This window comes from Pongo pygmaeus, chromosome 1 (assembly GCF_028885625.2).
Source record: "Pongo pygmaeus isolate AG05252 chromosome 1, NHGRI_mPonPyg2-v2.0_pri, whole genome shotgun sequence".
Lineage (NCBI taxonomy): Eukaryota > Metazoa > Chordata > Mammalia > Primates > Hominidae > Pongo > Pongo pygmaeus.
This window is the reverse complement of record NC_072373.2, coordinates 221,868,817-221,890,557: the sequence shown is the minus strand read 5'-3', so window position 1 is coordinate 221,890,557 and position 21,741 is coordinate 221,868,817. Positions and strand designations below refer to the sequence as shown.

The window sequence follows — 21,741 nt, the reverse complement described above, 5'->3', positions numbered from 1 at the left end:
TTGAAGTGCTGGGATTACAGGCGTGAGCCACCGTGGCAACTTTTTTAACCCTGGGCATCCCACAGCACTGTCTCGCTCCTGTCTCGGCGGTAGTGCTGTGTCTAGCATCACATTCCTCTGTGCCTTGCATAATGAAAGCAAACCATGGCTGTATCCAGAAGGCGCTCTCCGACCACAGGGGCCCGCCTTGCCTCTCCTGCCCCTCCAGGCTCCCTCGGCCTTCAGAGAGAATGGCTGCCCTAGATCATTAAAGGCTGAAGACAGGTGCTTTTCACCTGTCCCGGGTCTAGGACTCCCAAACAGTGCACTTCAGGGATGCTTTTGACTCCTCCCTACCCCCTGGGAACAGCATTCATTTCCAAGCTTCCTTCCCTCTGTATCTGCAGACCTGGCTGCCCCTGCCTGGAGGAGCCCACAAAACTGGAAGATTTGCGAGGTTCTTTTCTTCCTTCCTACTAAGATCTGGGACCCCCAGCAAATCCAAAGATGGCCTCTTCCCTGGACCCAGACAACCTTAAATGGCTGTTCGAAGCTGGCCGAGGGAGTACGGGGCTTTTAGAAGCTCATCTGCTTAGAGCCCAGGCTGCCACCGGGAAATCCAGTAGGGACACGTGACTCTGATGGGTGTTTGGAACCCCAACCCACCCCTGTCCCATGGCTGCTCTGGGGACACTGGGTTGAGGGCTTTTGCCCTCAAAGGATGTAAGGGACATCCCCTTTCACTCATGCAAGAGTGTGTGTGTGTGTGTGTGTGTGTGTGTGTGTGTGTGTGTGTGCGCGCGCTCTGGAGACACTGGGTTGAGGGCTTTTGCCCTCAAAGGATGTAAGGGACATCCCCTTTCACTCATGCAAGAATTTGTGTGTGTGTGTGTGTGTGTGTGTGTGTGTGTGTGTGTGTGTAGTGGTGGGATATTCCTCCCGCTGGGGGAAGAAGTTCACTGAAGCCAAACCCCAGGGTTTCGTGTCATCTGGTGTCCCCGCAGGTAGCCCCTCCCCCTCCTCCAGAGCTTTTAATGGCCTTCACTGTGTTGCAGGAAAGGCAGAATCTCCTCCACGGTGTGTATCCCTCTGCAGGGGAAGCCAAGGTGACTCCAGGGCCCGTGGCTGCTCTCTGGCTCTGAGGGTCCGGGCGGTGGTTCCTGCCTCTATCCCGTTTTGCGCTCCTCTCTGCTTCCCCGAGCCCAGCCCTCCCGTGCATGAGACAGACGCTCCTGCCGTGTGCTTGACTTTGATATTGGTGACGTGTCCTCTCCCTTTATCCCCCACCTGCTTGTGGCACGACGGGGCCAGAGCTGTGCCGGGCCAGGACTGGGGGTGGGTGAGTGTGGGGTCAGGGGGCTGTCCCAGCTGAGCTCAACCAGAGAGGACGAGGGACGTGGAGTGTGAGAGGCTGAGGCCTTGGCGCCAGCGCTGTAGATGCGCGTCCGATTTGACAGCTGATCTCCGACACAAGGCGTGCAGGAGCGTGGGTGGGTGGACGGCTTGCCTGCCTTCCTCAGGAGGACGCTTTCCACGGGACATGTCCTGAGCGAGTGTCAGGGAACTCGTGCCACACACAAGCCGCCACCAGCATCGACTCTTCGACCCAGATAAGATGCAGCTGCCTTCAGTGACTCACGGCCTCTGGGCTAGTTGTGTGAGGAAGGTCCTTTCGGGAGCTCCCAACCCACCGTTTTATGGCTGGTTTTGTCTCTTGACCCTTCTTGATCTTTACTTGAATCTGATCTTACTTGTGGGAAAATGGTGCTAGGAGTTCCCAACCCAGAGTGACTGGTGAGCTCCCTGCCACCCATGAGGAGGAGGATCCTGCAGTTAGAGCTCCTGTACATACATATGCGTACACACACACAGACACACGCCACACAGACACATGCAGACACATGACACATGTACATACATGCACGCACATATACATATGTGCATGCACACAGCACATATATACACACATGAAGACACACCACACACATACATCCAGACACACCACACACACAGATGCATACATGCCTCACATATCTACACACACACACACATACCTACCACCCGCACATGCACACACTTACACACATTCTTTCTCCTGGTTGAAATACCCTCACGGCATTCGCGCCTGTGATGAGGTAACAACCTGGTCTTCAGGAAGCACTAGACACTGGACCCCTGCATGTGACAGCTGATCCTTGCAGCCTGAGGGCTGTGGACAGTGAGAACTGCCATTGTTTAGAGTGAGTAGAGTTTGGTGGGGCAGGAGGGGTACAGGCCAGGAATTGGTTTGTTGTGGGGCTTGGCTGAGACAGCTGTGCAGAGGACGAGGCAGGTGCGGTCCTGGGGACATGGTGACTAATGCAAGAGTGTGCTTTTGGGGATGAAAACTTTCACTAAGGGAATGGAGAGCAGGCGCCGCCATCCAGGGCACTGCCTGGACTATGACGCCTCTGTCCTGCTCGTTAGTCTCAGCTGCTGCCCTTGCTCTCAGCGTGCAGGCACACAGTGTACACGTGTGTGTATGGGTGTGTGCATGTAGGCATGCGTGCACGCATGTGTGTGGTGGGTGGCGGTGGTGGCAGCAGGGCCACATCTGTCCTCTGCTCTCCCGTTCCAGCCCTGCAGGGCAGTATGAGCCATGCCCTTTGTGTCTTTGCTCCTCCTGGGTGGGGATGAAGGCTGAGTCCTCCTACCTCCTGGGAACTCACCAACTGCTCAGCAGTCCCAGGCACTGTTGGGCCCCACAAGGCCTAGGCATCTGCATTTGCTTCTCAGAGCAGCAGTAAGTGGGGGTGGACCCAGAGTAGGGGCCTGTACTGTTCTCCCAGCTCCTGCCTGAAGTGTAGTGCCCAGTGCTGGATGCCCTCCTGGCCCAGGGATGTCTGTCTTGGTCCAGTTTTAACAGGCGCCATCGAGGCACCTGTGAATGTTACTCGGTACCTGTGGATGGTACCCCTGATCCTGAGTGCCATGTCCAGGAATTATGGTGATGGTATTAGCAGTTTTGCATGGGGTCGGCAAACTACAGCTCTAGGGCCAAATCTGCACCACTGTCTATTTTTGTAAGTAAAGTTTTATTGAAACACATCCATGCCCATTGATTTAATATTGTCTGGAGAGCCTTAAATAGTTACTATGTGGCCCCTTATGGAAGAAGTTTGCTGACCCCTGGTTTAGAAGGGGCCTTAAACTTGATCTGCCCTAGCCCAGACTTCCAAGTCCTTGGGTCTTGGCCCAAAGGCAGCGTCCCTCTGTAGGGCCAGATGTGGTGACCAGGAAGACGGGAGAACAGTGATCTTTGTTCAGTGGATGGAGCACAGGCTAGGAAATAAATGAAAGTGGAAATGTAGTAGCGCCAGCCCCCTCCGGAACACTGTCTCCACTGAGTTTTAGGTAAGTGTGTGACAGATGAACGAGCAGAAGCTTGGAGAAGCTCAGGGTGGATCTTGGTGGCCGGAGCTACTGTCTCAGCGCATGAGCTTGGAAGCTTCAGGAAGCAGGGCTGGGGAAGCACCCTCCAGGCTGCAGTTCCAGGGGAGGTGGCGAGTCCAGCTCCTGGGGACCCACAGAAAGGGTGGATCTGTGCGGCCACATTTTAAAATAGAAGGAGGAGGACAGATGGATGGCTTCAGTGTTCCTGCACAGCAGGGAGGTGGCTAGGTGTGAACAACAGGAAGTTGGGAAGGCACTGTCATCTTTAACCATAGCCTGGACACAGGGTGGGTGACAGATGAGTCAAGAGTAGCCCTAGGGCCACCACAGTGATTGACTACCTGGGAGGTGACTCAGATAGCAGAAGTGGCTGGGTGTGTGGGCCACGTTCCCTGGCTAGGCCCTGGGGTGCCCTTGTGAGGGAATCACCCCACAGTGCTGCAGGCCCCTTTACCTGCCTGCCCTGCCCGGGGAAAACGCCCCACCCTCTTTCCCCAGCCTCCCTCCTCCCAGGCCGTCCCTCCCACAGACTCCCACCCCTCACAGCCATGTGGTCCAAGGCCTGGGCCGGGGTGAGGGGGTGGGGGGAAGGTGGGTGGAGGTGGAGGGATGGTGGTTCGGGTTAGGTTTAGGGAGCTCAGCCCAGCATTGGTGTTGAGGACTTGCTGGGCCACCTGAGGTGCTGGCATCTCAGAACTAGGAGAGCTTGTGGAGCCGACCTGGACAGACAGACAGTGGATGTCCCACATCAGGGTGAAGCCGTCCTTTCTGATGGCTCTTTCTGGGACGGGGCTGGCCCAGCCTCTGGGGATCCCCCCCCTCCCCACCATCCGGCTAATGCCTGCTGCAGCCCCACAAGGCTGTGTCTTAAGTGGAGACGACGCAGGGCCCTGTCTAAGCTCTGGCTGGCGGACCCCAGGCCGGCCTGTCCTTATAAATAAAGTTTTCTGGAACTCAGCCACGCGCGTTTATTTATGTCCCGTCTGTGGCTGCTTTTGTGCGACAACAGCAGAGACTGTCTGGCCCTCAAAGCCAGGCATTTACTATCTCGCCCATTTCAGAAAAAGCTGATCTCCGGTCTCGCTGAGACAGGCGTTCTGTGTGTTCAGGCCTGGGTTTATTAGCCTCCTCCCTCCTCTCCCTCCCCCTCCTTCCCCGTCCCTCCCTGTCTCACCCCACTTCACCCTTTCTCCCCCTCTGAGGTGTTGGTCTCCTCGCCTCTTCCCCACTCAACCTCTCTGTTATGGTCCCTCCTAGCATTTTCAATTACCTGCTAGAAGTCCCCTCCCTGCCACCTTTCTCTCCCACCCTCCCCTCCCTCCCCCAGCCTCCTCCTCACTCTTCCCACCTGCTCCCACATGTGGAGAGACAGTGGATCTTCCATGACAGATGAGATCCCGGGAGAAAGGTCCTCCCTGCTGCGACAGTTGAGCGGCAGGGGGGCTGTGGAGGGGCTACGCTGCAGGAAGCATGACATGAACTAACTCTCTTAGAAAGTAATTCCCGCCCCGTCCTCCCAGGGAGCTGACCTCTCTGCCCACAGGACCCTGCAAAATTGAGAATATGGAGAGGTTCCTGGGCACCAAGCTGGAGGGGGTGTCCAGACAGATGGGAGGGGGGTTACTCTGCACCCCTGCTCCATGCGGCTCTGACCTCGAGAGCCGCCTCTGCCCACCCGCCTGGCCCCTCGAGAGCCGCCTCGGCCCACCCAGCCTTCCTACAGCTCAGAAAATGCGCCAGTGGAGGTTGGGGAAGAGGGGAATTCAGGGAAGGCCACACCCGCACCACACCAGACCCAGCTCTCTCCCCCTCCCGCAGCTTGAGGTGCAGGCCCCAAAGCCACGGGGTGCCCCTCTGCAGCGGCATAGAGGGAGTCCTAGAGGTTTCAGTGGCTCCCAGGAGAGGAGATGGAACTAAAAGCTTGAAAATGGGATTTTCCTGGGAGATCATGGATGTGAAGTCACAGTATTCACAGAACTTTCTGGAACCAGGGCGGCCCTCCAGGCTGCAGAGGGGACACCTCAGCTCTGTAACGGCTTTGCAGACACTGGACACAAGGAGTCCTGCCCTGTCTCTGAAGAAATGACCGTGCCCCTGAGATCAGAACCCTCTGTCTATGGCTGGGCGCAGTGGCTCACACCTGTAATCCCAGCACTTTGGCACGAGGTGGGTGAATCACCTGAGGTCAGGAGTTCAAGACCAGCCTGGACAACATGGTGAAACCCGGCCTCTACTAAATAGAAAAAATCAGCTGGGCGTGGCGGTGGGCGCCTGTAATCCCAGCTACTTGGGAGGCATAGGCAGGAGAATCGCTTGAACCCAGGAAGCAGAGGTTGCAGTGAGACGAGATGGCACCATTGCACTCCAGCCTGAGCAACAAGAGCAAAACTTAATCTCAAAAAAAAAAAAAAAGAACCCTCTGTCTCACATCAGAAAGGGGAGGGCGAGAAGCATGACCTGGCCCCTGAGATAAGGGGGTCAGGGCACCAAGTGTTCCCATGTGGGAAGGTTCTGCCAGGACCAAACTTCCTGGAGGCCTGGCCGCCCCGGGGACGGGGTCTCGTGGGGCCTCTTCCCAGCTGAGAGGGAGCTCTAGGCCAGCCCCACTGCAGAGCCTGGCCCTGGCTGGCCCTATACTGAAGGAGGAGGCCAGCCCTCTGAGGTCCCTGAGGTCCCTGGATTTCCCTGTGTCTGGGAGCCTGCAGCCTCCCCCACCCCGGGTTCCTTTGGGTTCTCTTTGTCTGCTTTACTCGGGCACCCTAGTAACAAGCGACCCAGCGTGACTCTCTCCCGGCAGCCAAGGCTCCGATGGCCTCCCGCCTAGGCGCCCCCACAGGCTCCTTTAGTTCCGTTTCTTCAACAGGAGCCTGCCTTGCCCCTGGCCTGGTTGATCCTAGGAGCCTGACCCCAAACCAGGCCGCTCTCCTTGGCCTCTCTGGTCCCTTCCAGAGGCCAAGGAGGTTCTTGATGGCAGAAAGAAACTTCTCTCTTGAACGAGGCTCAAATCTTCTGCTGCCTTATCTTTCTCCTTAGATAGAACTCTTCCTGGCCAGCACTTTGGGAGGCCAAGCCGGGTGGGTCACCTGAGGTCAGGAGTTCAAGACCAGCCTGGCCAACATGGTGAAACTATGTTTAGTAGAAATCTCTACTAAAAATACAAAAATTAGCCAGGCATGGTGGTGGGTGCCTGTAATCATAGCTACTCAGGAGGCTGAGGCAGGAGAATCACTTGAACCCAGGAGGTGGAGGTTGCAGTGAGCCGAGATTACACCACTGCACTCCAGCCTGGGCGACAGAGCAAGACTGTCTCAAAAAAAAAGAATTCTTCCTGGGCTACCAGTGGAGAGGATGGGGTAGATGATGCAGTGAGATCTCTCCCCCAGAGTCCCTGTTCTCCCTCCTGAAGGACCCAGGGGATGGTGAGGCCAGAGAGGGAATGAGGCATCCTAGCGTCAGACTTTCCTCCCCAGACGTGCTGTTGAGACCCAGAGGGCGAAACCCTGGCTTCTAGTTGAAGGGCGTGGGCAGGAAAAAGAGGTGGTCGGTCATCTAAGAACTCCCGGGGGTCGGGGGATGAGCCCCCCATGCTGTCTGAATCGAGGCCTTCCCTTGAGAAGAATGTTGCTGGCAGAGGAGGCTCCTGGTGCCTTTCCTGCCAAGCGCACACAGACCCCTGAGTTGAGCTGTTCAACTGCACCAGAAGGCCCTTTTCTGCAGTGAATTGGTGGTGCGTCTGCTGGAGGTAGCTGTGCCAGAGACACGGAAGAGGAGCTGGGATTGGCATCCTCAGCAGCCTCTGCTGCTACCTGGGGCTCCACTTCCCCTCTGAACCGCAAGGCAAGGGCCATGCACCTCCCTCTGTTTTGACCAAGCAAATGCCCACTGTCGTGGCTGAGTCCTGGTTCTGTGGCACCATGGCCTTCCGCCCTGTGGAACCCTGATGAGGTTTTTGGTGGGCATCAGCCGTGTGTCTGTACCCAACACAGATGAGGGTGACGCCCGGCCCCCAAGCCCACCTCTCCACACAGTCAGCCGCGTGGACAGACAGACCCTTTCCTTTGTGACAGCCTAGCCAGGGAACGGGGGATTTCATTCTGCACCAAGGCTCCAGCCTGGCCGTGTCAGGCATGACGGAGCCCAGGCGCAGGCTGTCGGGATATGCTGATGTGGTCGCCTTGCCCTCCGGGTTAACTTTCCCCTTCATCCCACAGCCCTGCTCACCGGTTGTTTGTCTTTCCGTCCATTAGGCAATACGGAACACTGCGCAGCTTGCAGAGGTCTCCTGGCCGCCCTCCTTAGGAACCCTGTCTGGCCCCGATCAGAATACTGGAGACGAGACCACAAGATTGATGAGTTTGCCTTGGGAGTCGGTGAGAAGGTGAAACCAGGGGCGAACATGGGTCAGAAGGTCACTGGAGGGATCAAGACTGTGGACATGAGGGACCCCACGTACCGGCCCCTGAAGCAGGAGCTCCAGGGTCTGGATTACTGCAAGCCCACCCGGCTGGATCTGCTACTGGACATGCCCCCCGTGTCCTACGATGTCCAGCTGCTGCATTCGTGGAACAACAACGACCGGTCGCTCAACGTCTTCGTGAAGGAGGATGACAAGCTCATCTTCCACCGGCATCCGGTGGCCCAGAGCACGGACGCTATCAGGGGCAAAGTCGGGTACACCCGTGGGCTACATGTGTGGCAGATCACGTGGGCCATGAGACAGCGGGGCACACACGCCGTGGTGGGGGTGGCGACGGCAGACGCCCCCCTGCACTCTGTCGGGTACACAACCCTCGTGGGGAATAACCACGAGTCCTGGGGCTGGGACTTGGGGCGCAACCGGCTCTACCACGATGGCAAGAACCAGCCGAGCAAAACGTACCCAGCCTTTCTGGAACCAGATGAGACATTCATTGTCCCTGACTCCTTCCTGGTAGCCCTGGACATGGATGACGGGACGCTGAGCTTCATTGTGGATGGACAGTACATGGGAGTGGCTTTTCGGGGACTCAAGGGCAAAAAACTGTATCCTGTAGTGAGTGCCGTCTGGGGCCACTGTGAGATCCGAATGCGCTACTTGAACGGACTCGATCGTAAGTGTCTCCTCTGCTGTCAGAGGCAATGCCCTCCCTCAGTCCCCATGGTCCTGGTGGGGCTCAGGCCAAAAGTTGATACAGTCGTTGGAACTAGAGTGTTTTGAAGACGATATTCCAGTGTATTCAGACCCTCAGAGGCAACTTTTGCATCTGGTTAAGTGAAGAATTCTACCCAGAGTCTGCTAGACTACCTAGCGGCACCTCATGAACGAGTGGACAGATGGATGGATGATGAATGAATAGATGGATGAATGATTGGTTGGATGGATGGATGATGAATAGATGGATAGATGAGTGAATAATGGATGGATGAGTGTATAATGAATTGATGGATGAATGTTTGGATCGATAGATAAGTGGTTGAACAAACAGATGGATGTGGGTGGATGGGTGGGTAGGTGGGTGGATGAGTGTTTAGATTGATGGATGGATGAGTGGATGAACAAGTGGATGGATGAATGAGTGGATGGATAAATGAACGGATAGATGGATGGGTGGGTGGGTGGGTGGATGTATGGATGGATGAGTGAATGGATGGATGGATGGATGGGTGGATGGATGGATGGGTGGATGGATGAGTGGATGGATGGATAAATGAACAGGTGGATGAGTGGGTAGATGGATGGATGGATGAGTGGGTGGATGGATGAGTGAATGGATGGATGAGTGGATGGATAAGCAGATAGACTAATGAATTGATGGATAAATGGATAGATGGATGAATTAATGAGTAGGTGGTCTTTGTTTCTTTGGGTGACCTGCCTCCAGGTTTGATCCTCAGCTGACCAAATTCTAGCCCAGTTGCCAACATATCGAGCTGGGGTTTGTAACCTTGGGGATACTAGGGCGTCTCCGGTAAATGAATGCTAGTGACCTCTGTCACTCATTAGACAGGCTTAGAGTCTTTCTCTTCGGCTGGAGGCTTCTGAGTGGGCTCCTTTGAGATACAGTCCCGAGGGACTTGTTCAGTCATGAAGTTGGGGAGGAACATGCGGATCAGAAACAGGCTGAGTCAACAGCGAACTCCACCTGTCCCTTTGGGAAGGGGAGTGGCCTTTCTCAGACTGTGAATGCAGCCCATGTGTAGGGGCACCGTGCTGGTGTGGGAGGTGAAGGCTCCATGGCTGCCCGCATGGTAGCAGGAGGGTCTGGCATTGCCGAACGGCTCACCCCGTGTACGGCCCTCTCTCAGAGTTCCTTGCCTGCATGAGTCCCTTCTACCGCCTGCAAGTCCCACGTTGGGAAGTAAGTGGGCTGGAAAGCTCCATCCACCCATGGGCTGACTGTCCTTAAAGGGCAGGTTCAGCTCAGCACCCTCAGTTCTAACCCCACCCTGCAGGCCAGGCAAGAGGCAGAGCGGGGTGAGGCCCCCCCACCAGAGGTCAGGAATACAGACACTGACTCTGTCTTGAAGTCTCCAAGCCTGCAGCTTCTCCTCCTGGGGAAGGAGGTCCTCCTCCTGCTCCTCCTTCCCCACGTCAGCCTTTGAAAGATACTGGGGAAAGTGTCGGGGTGGTTAGGCATGCGCAAACGCTTACACATTTCTCTTTGGAAGCCTCCCCGCCCCTCTTTCTCTTGGTCCTCTGCTGTGACTTTGACCGTGATGGCAGCGAGTTGACAGCCACACACGATGTCTGTGGTGCAGGCTCCCAGGGCTGCTTGGTCCTCGTCTGTGCAGCCTGGCGCCCCTAGGTCACAGGACTCCTGGAAGAGGTGGCTGGCCAGGTCTGCAGCCAGCAGGTAACCTCCCCGGGGAAGTCACCTTGGAACTGGATGAGGGAACCAGCAGAGTGAGTTCTGTGTCTGTCTCCCCAGGTGTCAGAAATGAGTGGCACCACGTCCACAGCCAAATTTGCCTCAAACTGGGATGGGTGCCGATTCGGAGCCCTGGGCACATCCTGCCCAGGACCTAGAATCTTGAGGAGCCCTGGCCCTCAGCCCTGCCTCCCTCCTCCCAGCCAAGGGGTGGTCACGGAGCCAGGGAGGTTAATGTCCATTCTTTGCAGACAGACAGATGAGGGGACTGCCAGGCCTGCTCTTGTTGCCTGGCCACTGAGACTGTGGGGCTCCATGAAGATTTGCAGCCCTGTGCCCTCCAGGAACATGCCCCCTGATGCTGTCATGAGCTCTGGGTTTGCACAGCTTCACGGTTATGTATCACAGCTCCAATACAGTACACAGACCCCTGGAGTGGCTGGGAGGGGACTGGAGCCTATTTGAACAGAGGGTTCCACCCACCCAGTTCTGGAGGTGCAGACACATGTCCTGTGAATAGGCAGTTTCCTGCTTAGTTAGCTCTGTATGAGATGGGAGGCTGGATGCTTTCATAATTTTCCTTGTTTGGAAAATCCTAAAGGTGTTGGGTGAGTGGGGGATATGAGAATGGGAATCAGTATTCGGGAACCGCATCTGTGAGCTGGAATCTAGATGGCCACTCAGAGCATCACAGCCGGGCACTATTAGTCAGTGACGAGGATGCTTTTTCCTCTCCACCAGCATCAGATGCCCGGCAAGTTCTGGTCAGACAGGAATGGGCCCTGGGCCATGTGGTCAGTTGACTTTAGAGGCTCCAGATTGGAAAATAGATGTGGTCGTTCTTGGGACACTGAGCAAAACCTTGGAGGGTGGGGCACTGTCACAGCTCCGCTGCAGTGTGGTGATAGGGTGAGGCGCGGGTGTTAGTGCCGCCAGCCTCAACCCGCTTAACCCGACACCTCCGGACGCTTATTGAGGCAGCATCTTGTGTCTTAGAAGTGTCGTTCTGTGGCTGGGCGCGGTGGCTCACACCTGTAGTCCCAGCACTTTGGGAGGCTGAGGCAGGTGGATCATGAGGTCAGTAGTTGGAGACCAGCCTGGCCAACATGGTGAAATCCCATTTCTATTAAAAATGCAAAAATTAGCCGGGTGTGGTGGCATGCACCTGTAATCCCAGCTACTCGGGAGGATGAGGCAGGAGAATTGCTTGAACCCAGGAGGTGGAGGTTGCAGTGAGCCGAGATTGCACCACTGTACTCTAGCCTGGGCAACAGAGCAAGACTCCGTCTCTGGGAAAAAAAAAAAAAAAAAGTATCATTCTGGCTGCTCTATAGAAACGGATGGCAGGGGCAAGAGTGGCCTCTGAGAGTCCAGGCCAGGGACGAGCCAGGCTTGTCCTGGTGAGAGGTGATGGGCGCTTGGGCCAGGATGGAAGCCGGGGAGGTTGGGGGGGGGCGGCCCGGTTCCAGGACTCTTTGGAATGGGCTCATCCATGGACTGGATGTGACGAGAAAGGGAAGCACCAAGGTGACTCGAGGTGTTTGGGTTGAGCAGGTGAAGGCGGGGGCTGCTGACCCGAGATGGGAAAGCCCGAAGGAGGAGCAGGTATTAAATTTGAGACGCTTCTTCGACACATCCAGGGGGCCCTGCAAGCCTAGTCTCGGAGAGCGGTCAGTGGGGGAGTTGTCTGCACGTAGGCGGCTTCAGAGCTGCCATCCTGGGCGAGGTCACCGGAAGCGGGGGCTCGAGAGCGAGGAGAAGAGGGCTGAGGCTGAGCCCTGCTTAGAGGCCAGGAGGGTGGGGGCTGAAGGGACCCAGTAGATTTTGGTGTCCTGGATGCCAAGTGAGGAAGGGGCTTTCAGAAGGGCAAAGTAGCAGCAGGTCAAGTACATGGACGGCTGAGAACTGTCCATCAGTTTTGGCAACAAGGAATTGACAGTTGACCTTGAGGAGAGTCATTTGGGTCAGGGGACATGGGAGGAGCCTGATGGAGTGGCTGGAGGAAGACGGACGTGTCCTGGGGCTGCTGAACACATTACCACAAGCAGGACAGCTGAAAACAGCAGAAGCGCTCAGGAGGCCAGGTGTCTGCCATCAGGATGGTAGCGGGCTCGACTGCCTCCGAGCTCTGAGGGGGAGCCCGCCCCAGGCCTCCCCTCGCCCCTGGGGGCTGCCGGGAATCCTTGGCATCCCTTGGTCTGTAGATGCCTCCCTGAGTCCCTACCTCTGTTTCCCCAGGGTGCTCCACCTGTGTATGTGTCTCTCTGTGCCTCTCCTCTTTTTAGAAGGACACCAGCCATTGGATTCAGGGCCCACCCCGATTCACTGTGCCCTCATCATAATGAAGTACATCTACAAGGCCCTGTTTCCAGATAAGCCTCCACTCTGAAGTTCTGGGCAAACATGAATTGGAGGACACTGGTCAACCCGCTCCAGATGTGGAGGCAGCCAGTATAGACTATCTCCACGAGGCCTTCCTCTCCCTGTGCTGCCACCTGTGGGGGGTGAAAGATGAGCCTGGAGCTCCCTCCCCTCGGGTCACCCCCACCAATGCTGGGGTGCCCATAGTGAGGTCAGAGGCCACCCAAGTCCCCCGTCCCAGGAGAGTTGGCTTTGCCTTCCATTACAGCTAAAGAAGGGGGGTGTCCTGGTGAGATCGAATCCCAGGGGCTGCCTGGGAGCAGAGCATGACAGGGGGAGGCTCTGGCCAGGCCTGGCTGGATCTGTCATCTTTTTTATTTATTTATTATTTTTTTTTTTTTAGAGATGGGGTCTCACTTTGTTGCCTAGGCTGGTCTCAAACTTCTGGGCTCCTAAGTGGTCCTCTGCCTCAGTCTTCAAAGTGCTAGGATTACAGGCGTGAGCCACCATGCCCAGCCGGATCTGTTTTCTTGGTGGCAGACCTGATCTGGGACTTGCTGTCTCTGTCTTGGAGGTGGAGGTAGTTCCACTCCCTGGGATATCTGGAGGGTCGTCAGTGTCCCCGCCACACCTGGGTTCGACTTCCGCAAGGGGCAGCTCTTTGTAGGGCAGCTCAAGCAGTTTCCCTGCATGTGTGCCTTCCCGGGGATCTCCCAGCCCACTGTGCCCTGTGGCCTCTTTCCTGCATGCCAGGCAGAACGCCCCCAGCAGAGTCCCGGCTTCTACACTGGGGCCGTGGCCGGGCAGAAGCAGGGGTACTTAGTTCTCGACGTTTCCCTTTGCAGCCTCCCCACTGTCCAGCCAGCTGGGGCCACAGGCCCCGTGCTCTGATTCCTCCTCAGGGCTTGAGGCACAAGGCCTTGTGCTGAGGATGCAGCCAGAGAGGCTGCTGTGTCACTCTCCCTCTTTCCTGGGGGGCAGAAGTGGAGATGGCCATTGCTGAGTGCGGAGACACAGGGCCTGGCCTGACCCCGGGCCTGCCCGCCACCCTCCCTGGAGATGTGGAAAGGCCTGTTTGCAAGCAGCAGGCTGACAGGCAGTCCAGGGAGAGCCCCTGACCTTGTGGGTCCTCTGGCTCTACCCGCACTGCTTTAAAGACATCTTCCACTGAGGAGGCGTCTTCCACGCAGCTCAGCATTTTTGAATTTTCTTTAATGGCCCCCAGATGGGTTTGGTGTGGTTTGTCGTGGTTGAAGGTTCAGGGAAAGTCAGCTCGTCTCTTCAAGATCAGCGCCTCCTCCCAGGGGCCTCCTTCCTGCACTCCACTCCAGCCGGTCTCTGCCGGGAGCTACTCATCAGGAGACTGGTACCCCCGCCACCAGGGCCACCCACCCTCCCTCCCTCCCTCCCTTCCTCCCTTCCTTCCTTCCTTCCTTCCATGTCGGGGAGGGGTTGTTCCAGACCCTATTCCCCACCCCCTCCAGAAGGTCTGGTCATATGAGGACTGCAGGCTCTCAGAGTTCGGGGGGATAGGGGACCAAGGGTGTCTGATCACCTAGGTGGATCTCAGGTGTCCTTTCCCAGTTGACAAGGACAGAGGCTCCACATTGTGTTTGGCTGTGATCTTTCATAAGAACTGCTTAGTGTAGAGGAAAACACATACACATCCTATGATGGCCACCCGACCTGTGACATTCTAGAATCCATGTCCTGGAGCATGGTCCCCACAAGCTGCTTGCAGGGCCAGCCACAGGAGTCATGACAGCTATCGGTGAGGACATGGCGGAAGCCGGGGCATTCTCTGATGTGGAACGTTTTTCCTTGACCTCACCGTTCTGCAGCTCATTCATTCAGCCTGTGAACTGGGCACAGCACCACACTCTTGAGGCTTGAGTTGGGTTGAAATCTCTCAGGGAACGGCGAGACAGTCGTGGGTTGGGGCTCTGGGGCTGTGCATGTTCACGTGGGTCACCAGGTAGCCGTTTCTCACAGAAATGTGGAAGCTGGTGCACTGTCTCTTCCAGTTCCTCAGCCTTCTGCTCCCAGAAATAGCGCCTGATTGACTTCCTGATTTCTTTGCTGCTCATTCAGCATTGCACTCTCATTCACAGAAATTATTTAAATGAATGAGCACCTAAGCTTCCCGGGGATGGGCATAGCAGCCAGAGGCCCCAGGCCACAGGGCAGGTGCCCACCCCCTCGGTGGATTTCAGCAGGCACCTGGGTTTGTGGCTGGAGCTGGGTGCAAAGCTGGCAGCCTCCAGTCAAGAGTGTGGAGGTTGGGGAGAACTCCCTGGTCCTGGTAGTGACCAGCTGAAATGGGGGCTGGGCATTTTTTCACGGCATGAAGCCCATGTCTGTTTCTGTGGCCATGCATTCTTGGTCTCTGCCCAGCCTTTGGAAAGCAGTTAGACCGGGCCCTATGCGCCATCAGTTTCCTCTGCAAGATCAAGGAGGCGTGACCTGTTTATGTACTTGAGGCCCCAGAGAATAGACCCATTCACAGGATGCCTGGGTGACTCTGGTCCTATTTTCAGCTCATAACACATCACTGCAGCCATTCACTGCCACTTTCGTAGCCCATCTTGGTGGATCCCATGACCGGTCCCTAACTGGTTTATTCAGTGAGATCCAGAGATGGTCAGGCTGTGGCAAGTCCTCTACCCCACACAGCTGCGTTCACAGGGGATGGACTGTGGCAGCTGGAGGGCCTCAACCCTTTGGAGTCCATGGCTCTCAGAGCTTGGACCTGTAACTCTCACCTCCCCAAGCCCATTTCCCCATCTGTAGGTTAGGGTCACAGTCCCCATCAGGCACACGACTGGTGCCCCACAGGCCATGGCTAGGGCTGGGGCTGTGGTGTCAGCCACTCAAAATAAGGCGCTGGAGGGAGCTGGCGGCTCATGTGGGCCTCTGCAGTTTAGAAACTTTTTTTTTTTTTTTTTTTTTGGAGATGGAGTCTCATTCTGTCACCCAGGCTGTAGTGCAATGGCGCGATCTCAGCTCACTGCAACCTCTGCCTCCCAGGTTCAAGCAATCCTCCTGCCTCAAACTCCCAAGTAGCTGGGACTACAGGCATGCATGACCACACCCAGCTAATTTTTGTATTTTTAATAGAGATGAGGTTTTGCCACGTTGGCCAGGCTGGTCTCAAACTCCTGACCTCAGGTGATCGCCCACCTCGGCCTCCCAAAGTGCTGGGATTACAGGCATAAGCCACCGCTTCCAGCCTTAGAAACATTTCTTCATGGGTTGATTTGAAACCCATTACACCAAGAGGGTAGTGACGGAACTCCCTCTCAGCCCTCACTGCTGCAGCCTGGCAGGGCTCTTGGGCCACATTCAGTGGCTCTTGGAGCTTTCTCAGGTGCTTTTCAGCCACCAGGGAGAGCCCCTCCACCTTCTGGCGGGGGCTGAGCCACATCCTCCCGGGAGGGAGCTCAGGGCAGCCCAGGCCCCTTGGCCCTGATGAAGGCCAGATGCCGGTGCGCTCCCAAGCAGAGAAGAGAACACACCTCCAAATTCCCCACTCCTCTGAGCAGAAGACCCACTCCCGACGGCCAGGCCAGGCCGCGGGCTGCGATAAGCACTTTGGCCTTCAGGATCTGGGCTGCGTGGGGCTTTGAGGAGAATCTGGTCTGGATTCCATGTCTTACAGATGGGGAAACAAGTCCAGGCAGACGGAGGGATCTGCTCCAGGTCAGGCTGCGGGGCAGGGTCTGGAGTCACCAGGCTGGGTGTTTTACCCGAGGGAAACCCAACCCTGTGAGCAGCCGGGTGGGTGGAACCCAGTCCCACCCCATCACGAGGGGTCTGTGGGATCCTTGACCTTAAAGAACCCGAGGTTATTTCATTCCTCCTTTCGTCTCCAAGCAGAGCTCCTCTTAATCATCCTAAGCTGGCCACGAAAGGCCCCCTTTCAAAATTCTCCATTAAAAATACTGAACATTTCAGTTCCTTGTCAGGAGCTGTGGCTGTGACTGTCCATGGGGGATGAAGAGCAGTGGCCCCTCTTCTTTTGTTTATTTATTTATTTTTTCAGTTTTGGGGTTTTTTTTGTTTTGTTTTGTTTTTTTGTCATTGTTGTTGTTGGTTTTTCTGAGACAGAGTCTTGCTCCGTCACCCCAGGCTGGAGTGCGGTGGTGCGATCTCAGGTCACTGCAACCTCTACCTCCCAGGTTCAAGCGATTCTCCTGCCTTACCCTCCCGAGTAGCCGGGACTACAGGCCCATGCCACCATGCCTGGCTCATTTTTGTATACTAATTTTAGTAGAGACGAGGTTTCACCATGTTGGCCAGGCTGGTCTCGAACTCCTGCCCTCAGGTAATCCGCCCGCCTCGGCCTCCTGAAGTGCTGGGATTACAGGCGTGAGCCACCACACCTGGCCTTTTTTCATTTTTGAGACAAGGTCTCTGTTGCCCAGGCTGGAATACAGTGGCGCGATCACAGCTCACTGCAGCCTTGACCTCCTGGGCTCAACCGATCCCCTCCCCTCAGTCTCCCAAGTCCTGACTGATTTTTATTTTTTGTAGCGATGAGGTCTCCCTATGTTGCTCAGGCTGGTCTCAAACTCCTGGGCTCAAGCAGTCTTCTGTCCTTGGCCTCCCAAAGTGCTGGGATTACAGGTATGAGCCACTGTGCCTGACCTGGTCCCTCTTCTTTTAAAGCTTGGGGTTTAGTAAATGCATTATCAAGCCTAAGGTTCATTCTTTTATTTTGTAACAGCTTTACTGAGCTATAATTCACATACCTGACAATTCACCCATTAAAGTATCCAATTCAGCGGCCTCTCCTGTGGTGAGATCTCGGAAACAATTTTAGAACATTTTCATCACCCCAAAAAGAAACCCTGTACCCATAAGCAGCCTCTCTCCGTTCTGCCATGCCTCACCCGTAGTGTCTGGTCTTCAGTAATTGATTTTCATATATTTGAGACACACTGGTGAATATTAAAGAACTTTAATCCACTTTTTACTGGTAGGATGGAGTTTTGCGGGTTCCTTTCGTTTTGGGGGCTGACTTTATTTTGCTCACAAAGGAGTCTCAAAGTCAAGGGGAGACCGTGGATGAAGCCTCAGATCCATTGATTTCAGGACTTTCTATCTGCAGAACAGCGTGGGTGGCCCCACGAAGGTCCAGGTGTGCTCACTCATACCTGGTTTCAGGAAAGAGAGCAGAGAGGGGTCTGCTCTGGCGAAGCGGGTGAGCAGGGCCGCGCAGCCTTCCAACGCTCAGAAGCCTTGGAAGGCATGAGTTTCAGACTCCTGAGATCTGAAGCTGGCGGCTCATCTGAGATGCAGCTGAATGAACACAGCCTCCTTTGTAGGAAGGCAAGGCTGGGCACTCTGGGAACACAGGACGGAGGTGCCCGGGAGGCTGCAGCTGGAAGCGCTCTGTAACCCGGGGGCCTGAGGCAGCTCTGCCCAAGTTCCCCTGGCTGTGAAAGAGCCTCATGTGCCTGGGGCAATTGCGGGGAGAAGGATCAGGCAGCTCTGGGGGATCAGCTGAAGCTGGGCTGGCATTTCCAGTTTCCCAAGGCCTGAGCTTGGCCTGGGCCCTCAGCCTTACTGTCAGACAGAAGCACAGACACCTGGGGTTTCTCTGGCTCCATGTGGCACAGAAATGACACCTTCAAGCCATGGGGCCAGCCAGGCCTGTCACGTATGTTTCAGGACAGGGTTTGCCATGTCTTCCTTTTGCAGCATGGTTAGTGGCTAAGGGCATGGACACTGGGCACTGGGCCCAGGCTGCCTGGATTCAGATCCCATCCCTGAACCTTGGCACACTTGGTGTCCCCTCTGTGCCTGTGTGCCTGTGTGTCCTCGGTTCTTTTTTTTTTTTTTGGACAGAGTCTTGCTGTATCGCCCAGGCTAGAGTGCAGTGGTGTGATCTCAGCCCACTGCAACCTCCATCTCCCAGGTTCAAGCGATTATCCTGCCTCAGACCCCTGAGTAGCTGGGATTACAGGCACATGCCACCACGCCTAACTAATTTTTGTATTTTTAGTAGAGACGGGGCTTCACCATGTTGGCCAGGCTGGTCTTGAACTCCTGGCCTCAAGTGATCCACTCACCTCAGCCTCCCAAAGTGCTGGGATTACCGGTGTGAGCCACCATGCCCAGCTAGTCTTCAGCTTTAAAACAGAGGTGAGAACGGTATCTGAGAGCAGCTGGTAACAGAAAATGATTCCCTTCCTGAAGCCAGTGCTGGGGGTGCGTGCCGGGAAGAGCTGGCTCCCATGTGCTCCGACGAACAGGCCCCAATGGCAGCTGCTTGCCTGGACAGGCAGAGTCACCAGTGGGGAAGAGCAGGGATGGCCTGGGTTGGAATCCTGGCTCCATCTCCTGCCAGCAGGGCGACCCCTGGCAAGTCATTTAGACTCTGTCCCTCAGTTTCCTCCTCTGTAAAATGGGGATGAAGGTAATGGTGTCTCTGTGACTAGTAAGTCATTCATAAGAAACCACTGTGAGGATTAAATGAGTGTTAGCAGAGGGCTCGCCCAGGTGCCCAGCCCAGGGTGGGCTCCTGGTGGTAGCTATTCACATGCTAAATTTAAAATGAAAAAGCATTGCATTTTTAATTGTTTCTTTACTGATTTGAATGAGTACTAATCAGTGATAATATTGCTGCCGTGGTTAGCACTGTTTGCTGAACACCCACCCAAGCTGCGCTGACCTGCAGTTTCTCTGTCTCCCCAGCCGAGCCGCTGCCGCTCATGGATTTGTGCCGTCGCTCGGTGCGCCTGGCCCTGGGGAAGGAGCGCCTGGGGGAGATCCACACGCTGCCGCTGCCGGCTTCCCTCAAGGCCTACCTCCTCTACCAGTGATGTTCGCCATCGGACCGCTAGCGCGACAGCCACCTGGTGCCAACTCACTGAGCCGCCCGCCGCTGGGGCCGCCGCACCCTGCGCCTTGGACCGGCATCCATAGCCATGGACAGAGGTCCCTGGTATTCCCTCATCCTCCGTGGCTGCCTCCATGGGACAAGGACCAATTCCAACACAGGCTCCTCTTTCCCACTTCCCGACATCAGCAGAAGGCAGCATCCCTGCATGCCATCCATATACAACCCCTCTTTGAAAAAAGACACAGAGAATAAACTCCTACGAAAGCCCTACGTTGAGCTCCAATCTGCTCTCGGGGTGGGGCGGGTACTCCCCACATCTCCGGGAGAAGGCTGCAGCCACCTGGGGGTCCCAGGGTGGTGGGGTGGCAGGTGGTACCACAGCTCTGAGAGCAGATACCAGGGGTACTAAGAGGTGCTTAGACAAGGGCTGGTGCCCGGCCAAGGGTGCCCAGCCCAGTGGGGCCATGCCACGGCAGATAAAGCTCAGGACGTCAAAAACTCACCATGGACACCAAGGCAGAAACCAAGAACTGTCCGCAGGCAAATAAGCACCCAGCATCCATCCCGGCTGCCGGTGCCCCGTACCCTGTATTTATTCTTTTAACAATAACGAAAGCCATTTATTTATTCCATCTAGAAAGGAAACCTTGTTTCAGTCCCCTCTCTGGCTGTTCTGTTACTTTCCTCCCACCTGTGCCCTCCCTGGGATGCGTATGCCTCGCCCGCCCTCCCTGGGCACATGTGCACACGTGCCCAGGCACAAGTATGTCTTTGGGTCCCTTGCCCTGCAGTTTCCAGGGGGCTCTGCTCCAAGTTCCCTAGCTGGCCCCTCAGGGAGAAATAGCCTCACGTGCAATCTGGGTGTCTTCGGGGGCCCGTCTGGAAGGGCTGCGGCAATTCCCCTGTGTCTCCAGGTAGCCGGTTAACTCTTGGGCTCAGGCGTCCTTACACATGGTTGCATTTCTTTAGTCTTCTGTGGGTCTTTTGGTGTGGGTTTGATTTTGCTTTTGCTTTTCTACCTGAGATTTCCCAAGTGCATCCTCAGAAGCTCTGGGTGTGCCAGAGGACCCCCAGAACTAAGAAGGGAGGGCGAGTGGGTCTCCATTCCCTGAGAAGCCAGGGGCAGGGCGGGATGGGGAAGAACAGGAGCAGAGTCGAGCCTCACAGAAGCCAGCGCGGGTCTCTGCTCAGCACCCCAGCCGGGGCTCCGGACCCAGGGTAAGAGCCCCGGTTCATCCCAACCCCTCAGAGCCTCAAGAGGGATAGCTCGGCTGCCGGAAGAGAGGGGTGCCCTATCCCTGGCAACCCCTCCGCGTAGCATACCCCAGCACCTGCCATCGCCTTTGCCATTTCTTTGAGCTTGAAGTTAACTCTCTTAGAGTCTAACTTTGGTTCATTTCTGCACAGGTACAATAGATGACTTTATTTGTTTAAAATGTTTAATATATATACATACATATATATATTTGTAAGAATTATGTTTTAAACAGCTGCTGTAGAGTACCTTTTTTTAAGTAAATCTTCCAGTGGAGTATATTTTTTAAAGCACAAAATTGGTGCCAAGACTGGGTGAGAAATCTACATTACCCCCTTATTATTTTGAGGGTTTTTTTTTTTTTTTTCGGGGCAGGGGACCTTACCTGTAAGACTTTTAAAGATTTTCCTCCCTCCTGTTTCAGGTGGGTCGCATTCTGATGAATGTTTCCCTTGTACAGATCCCAGCTTATGGCCTTGACCCAGCCGTCCTCACGGATGCCGGGTGACCCTCTAGCTCTCTCTGCATCTCCCACCCCCCGACGCCCTGGGACCCTCAACCCCACCCTTCTTTCCTACCAGCCCAGAGCCTTGTGGCTTGTACAGTTTTGAAACTCCCGTTCTATTTTATGATGGTTGATAATAGTCAGTAACCTAATAAAGGAACGTTTGTTAAAATATCAAACCATTTTTGAGTTCCTCGTTTGTGCCTCAGGGGAGGGGAAAGAGACATAGCTGACCCCTCCTGGGTCCAGCCAGCTCCACGGCCCACAGTTTTCAGCAGATGATGGGCTGACTCCCTACCACCCCTTGGCAGAGGGTGGGATGCCAGGCGAAGCCCCAGACAGAGAAGGAGAAGGAGAGTCCTGGAGGGAGGACCCCAGAACAGCCTCATCCCCATTTCAGAAGTTCCTCAGCCTGGCAGCCCAAGCTGCGGAAACTTGCCGAGTCTAATAGACATTGATTCTACGCTTTCATGAGTGCATCAGGTTGGTTTGTGGGGTTGTAGAACTTGAGTTG

The 21,741-nt window shown here is 55.5% G+C and overlaps 1 protein-coding gene across 2 annotated transcripts in view; it reads left to right on the top strand.

Moving 5' to 3' along the window:
- SPSB1 (splA/ryanodine receptor domain and SOCS box containing 1) overlaps positions 1-21,406 on the top strand; it is a 78,068-nt gene extending 56,662 nt beyond the window's left edge. For both annotated transcript variants that reach the window (XM_054440550.2, XM_054440541.2), the window contains exons 2-3: positions 7,659-8,501; positions 19,320-21,406. In XM_054440550.2, coding sequence (XP_054296525.1) covers positions 7,808-8,501; positions 19,320-19,447 — 822 coding nt within the window. In that variant the 5' untranslated portion in view covers positions 7,659-7,807 and the 3' untranslated portion in view covers positions 19,448-21,406. The remainder of the gene's footprint in view (positions 1-7,658; positions 8,502-19,319) is intronic.
- The last annotated feature ends 335 nt before the right edge of the window (positions 21,407-21,741 follow it).